Here is a 4,679-nt window from a genome sequence, read left to right on the forward strand (position 1 = left end):
TATACAGTCTTTAAATTATAAATTATTTGGTTATAATAAATAAACGTCAAAATTTGAAAGTATTAATGAATTCTGTAGCCATATATATGTGATGTATTAATGAAAGTTAACTTGAATAATATTGTTTTCATTGAATAAAAACGTTGTGTTATATTATCAATTGAAATGAGTTAAAGGCTAAAATTTTTCTAAAGTGTTTTGTAATTGATATTTTTTTCAAATTTTAAAACTGTTTGTTCTATAAATTTTGATATGATTGATTATCGTTTGAAATGGATGCTGGAGTGTATGTAGAATTTTTAGTGGGGTTTGTTGATTAGAATTTTGCTGGTATGTGATTGTTTTTTGAGATGGAAACCCATTATTGCCTAAAGAAGGAATAACAGAGGTTATGACTTAGAGAGGCAGTAATGAGATAATATTTTTTGTGTTGATTACTATGTTGATTGCCATAGATGCAAAATAATGATTAATAATGTTGATTGCCATAGATGCAGATGATTACTTATGAATATTGATTGCCTTTGAAGCAAAATATTATTGATGTTTTGAATGGTTTCTTGTTTAATGTTTGATAGTAAAGTTTTGTCATGAAATGTAGTTTGTGTTTAGAACATTGAGAAGTCGAAATAAACTATAGTATCCAACAAACGATGATTAACAATATTAAATAATTTGCTTTTTATACAATTTTTGAACAAAATTAAAACTAAATAATTTTGAAACCCTGAATGATAAATCATAAATGTGAAATGAACTTGCTATAAATGAAATGTTATATTAAATGATAATGAAATGCAGATATATTATGAAATGATTGTGAATAGAAGATCAATTGTCTGAAATTATTGAAATATATATATATATATATATATATATATATATATATATATATATATATATATATATATATATTGAAATTAATTTTGTTGTGATGATCTGATGTTTTTTTTACAATTTTGATAATGATACAGGGTGTTATGAAATTCTATTTCTATTTTGAACAATGGATAAATGGAAATGAAATTATATTTTTTATATTGAATCTCCATATTTCACAATTATGTATTGCTGACTGTATAATAAGATGTTAACAATTTCAATTTTATATTGATTATATACTTAAAAATAATTTTCATGTGTATTAGATTGTATTGATAGCCTAATCAAGTTTTTCTTTTTAGTTTATAAGCATTTTAAGATAACAGGTACAGCACAGACATTAACATTGAAATAGTTATCATGTGAATCTCGAAATCAGCAACAAGTGAACGCCATGAAGAGTGTTAAGAACATTTGGGTGATTTTCGAACTAGTGTGACTCATCTACGCTGCGGCCTACACCAATAACTACGCCAATGTCAACGCTGCGGCCTACACCAATAACTACGCCAATGTCAACACCAATATCAACACCAATAACTACGCCAAAATCTACACCGATGCCTGTGCTGATGCCAACGCCAATATCTACGCCGATGCCTGCGCCGATGCCAATGCCTGCGCCAATGCTGATGCCAAAATCTGCGCCAATGCTGATGCCAACGCCAATAACTATGCCAATGTCAACACCAATAACTACACTAATAACTACGCCAATATCTACACCAATAACTAAGCCAATATCTACACCAATAACTGCACCAATGCCAATATCTACGCCGATGCCTGCGCCAATGCCAATGCCTGCGCCAATGCCAATGCCTGCGCCAATGCCAATGCCTGCGCCAATGCTGATGCCAATGCCAAAATCAACGCCGATGCCTGCGCCAATGCCAATATCTACGCTGATGCCTGCGCCAATGCCAATGCCTGCACCAATGCCAATGCCTGCGCCAATGCCAATGCCAATATCAACGCCGATGCCAAAGCCGACACCAAAGCATACACCAATAGCAATGCCAATGCTTATTGCTGACTTTGTATCTCAAACTTCAACACTACTGCATTACCTGGAGGTAATTGCCATCCATGTTCACATTCGCAACTTTGAATTCAGAATAACAGTCACAGTATCATGAAATAATTGATTCAAAAAAATCCTCTCCTAAATTATTCCTGTATGCAGAACTCTAAACCTTGAAAGCTGAAAATATCAAAAAACCAAACCTTACCTAAATTAATCCTCACCTAAATTAATCCTGTATGCAACGTCTATCTCTTTTCCAAAAAACGAATTACATTGTCATTTCAAGCCTGAAATGTACATTGTATAATTATATGATACAAAATTTACGTGACTGTATTGAATTTGGAATGCAGCCGTCTACTACAAGCATGAAGCAATGCTAACTGAGATGTCACCTGTATCGAGTAGTATATGGTTTCCCTCCATTGAGGGAAAGTTTTTCATTTTACAAAATCGTCTGGATAACTTCTGATCTCTAGGATTTCAATGAGGAGATGCAATCGTCTACTACAAGCATGAGGCAATGCTAACTGAGATGTCACCTGTATCGAGTTTGATATGCATCAGTCAACTACAAGTATCAGCCCAACACTACTGCATCCAGATCAGCCCAACACTAACGTCATCACATTGGAGTCACACTTAACTGAAAATCATACTGAGTGCCTTAATGGACTGTTTTCCAAAATGTGCATCAATAAAATCAACCGCGTCAATAGTGAAAGAAATAAACATTTTTTGATTTATTGAAATTTTATGTGAAAATTAAATGTAACAATTCATTTAAAAAAAAATATACATAAATAATAATAAATTTTTTTCATTCAACATACTAATTTTTTTTTATGCAATAAAAAATTGAATTTTTCTATCTATTAAATTTATGTGCAATTTCAAAAAACTATTCTTTACATATTAAACTTTCTGTTGAGATATTTTCCTTTAAATTATAAAGCTAAATCAAAAGTAATTTTGATATTCTATACTTTGAAATATTGTTTGGAAACATATAACAAATGCTATTGATGAATTTTTATAATATTTTCAATTATAGTTGACATGTAATGTTTTTCTAGAAAAATTGTTACTGCTCTCGAATTAAATTTCAACAATTTTCATTAGGGTCAATGTAATTTTTTTTCTTTAAATTTTCAAACAGTGAATTTTTTTATGTCAAGAGGGGGTATTTGTAATATTACATCTTTTTCTCACATTGGAATCGAATCTTCAATTCGAGATCTATGAAACTTTATAGTAAATATCAGAGTCATCAATAGACAGACAAACTTTTCGACGGAGAATTTTTTTATCGTAAATGATTGTTGCATTGTTCCATGGTGTCACCGAGGCTTGGTTAGCAGAAGTAATAGATAATAGTTTATTTAAATAGAGAATATATATGAAAGTTTAAAATAACAGTTTCAAAATAAAGTTTTATTGAGAACAGATGTAGAATGTGAATTCTAAACTTGGTTATAATTTTTTGGTGACATGTCTGTAAAATCGACACCGAACAGGCTTTGTTCTGACTTGTAGTTTTTCCGGTGGCTTCTTTCTTCTTCTAGAAAAATGGCTGGCTATGTGTTGTTGTAAAATTTTGCTCTAAATCATTTTCGTTTATTATGTTTAAATTGAGTTTTAAACAATTTATAGTGTTCTATTTTTTTCGTATATTGCTATTTGTGTATTCAAGCCAATAGCCACTGTTTTTCAACTGTAAACTAGATAAGTATTTTAGTTCATAGTAACTCTAAATAATTAGGCTTATAAGATATAGTTCTTTGTGTATTTGTATAAATTCATCTGAAGATTATAAGTTCATTTGCTCTGAAAACTGGATTTCTCATTCATAGGCGATAGATCCATTCATAATTTATCAAGAATCTATTACATTGGAGCCGACAACTATCCTTAGGTTAATAGGTGTTAAATGCTATTCCAACCGATTTAAGGAAAAATTGGTAGCACGGCACAATTAATTATTAATTCTACATTGTTAAAAGACGATCTGGCAACAGAGCAAAGCGAGAAAGAGATAGCGCTATCCGCATTGTTGAATGATAGACAAGGATAGCAATACCATTGCCAATCAAACACTGCCATTATAACGTGGACCTCACTATAGATGGAAATTCGATGAGAGCTGCTATCCAAAAACTATATTTCAGCCCGGGAATCGAACCCAGTACCTCCTAATTGCCGGCCAGGAATGCTTACCCTTACACCAAACTGACAATCTCTGGATAGCAGCGCTTATTTTATACTGGGCCACAGCGGCCAGCCAGTCTACAGATGGAAATTACTAAGATATTAATCACGGTTGAAATTTAACCGGCTTTTGTGCAATCGGCACCAAGTGTTGATGGCGAAGTTGAGGCGATAAGAGCACACTCTTCTATTTAACCCCACTTATCCTTGGAAGGAGCATCTGTTTTTTATACTGTTAATGTTTTGTTTATTTAGACTTCGATTGGAAAATTCAATTATTTATTGTTTGTTGCAGACGGGAGCCCTGGAAGGAGCACATTTCCGCAAAACTGGCCGACTTGTGTCACTGAGTGAGCAACAACTGATCGACTGTTCGAGCAAATATGGCAACAGAGGATGCCACGGCGGTTTCATGGACCAGGCCTTCACCTACATCAGGGACAACAAGGGTATTGACAAGGAGGACACCTACCCGTATGAGGCTGCTGTGAGTACCTACATTCAGTCATTTATTTTTTAATTGGTTAAAACATTTTAGGACTGTATTCAATCTTCAATGAAG

The 4,679-nt window shown here is 32.7% G+C and overlaps 1 protein-coding gene across 1 annotated transcript; it reads left to right on the top strand.

Annotated features, from left to right (window-relative positions):
- Positions 1-4,355: 4,355 nt before the first annotated feature.
- Positions 4,356-4,621, top strand: LOC120349361 (cathepsin L-like; the record flags this gene model as incomplete). Its single annotated transcript, XM_039419336.1, has 1 exon — positions 4,356-4,621. A coding segment is annotated over exon 1 (266 nt), but the record flags the coding sequence as incomplete, so codon positions are not given.
- Between the last annotated feature and the right edge of the window lie 58 nt (positions 4,622-4,679).

Source organism: Nilaparvata lugens, unplaced genomic scaffold, assembly GCF_014356525.2.
Source record: "Nilaparvata lugens isolate BPH unplaced genomic scaffold, ASM1435652v1 scaffold9600, whole genome shotgun sequence".
Taxonomy (NCBI): domain Eukaryota; kingdom Metazoa; phylum Arthropoda; class Insecta; order Hemiptera; family Delphacidae; genus Nilaparvata; species Nilaparvata lugens.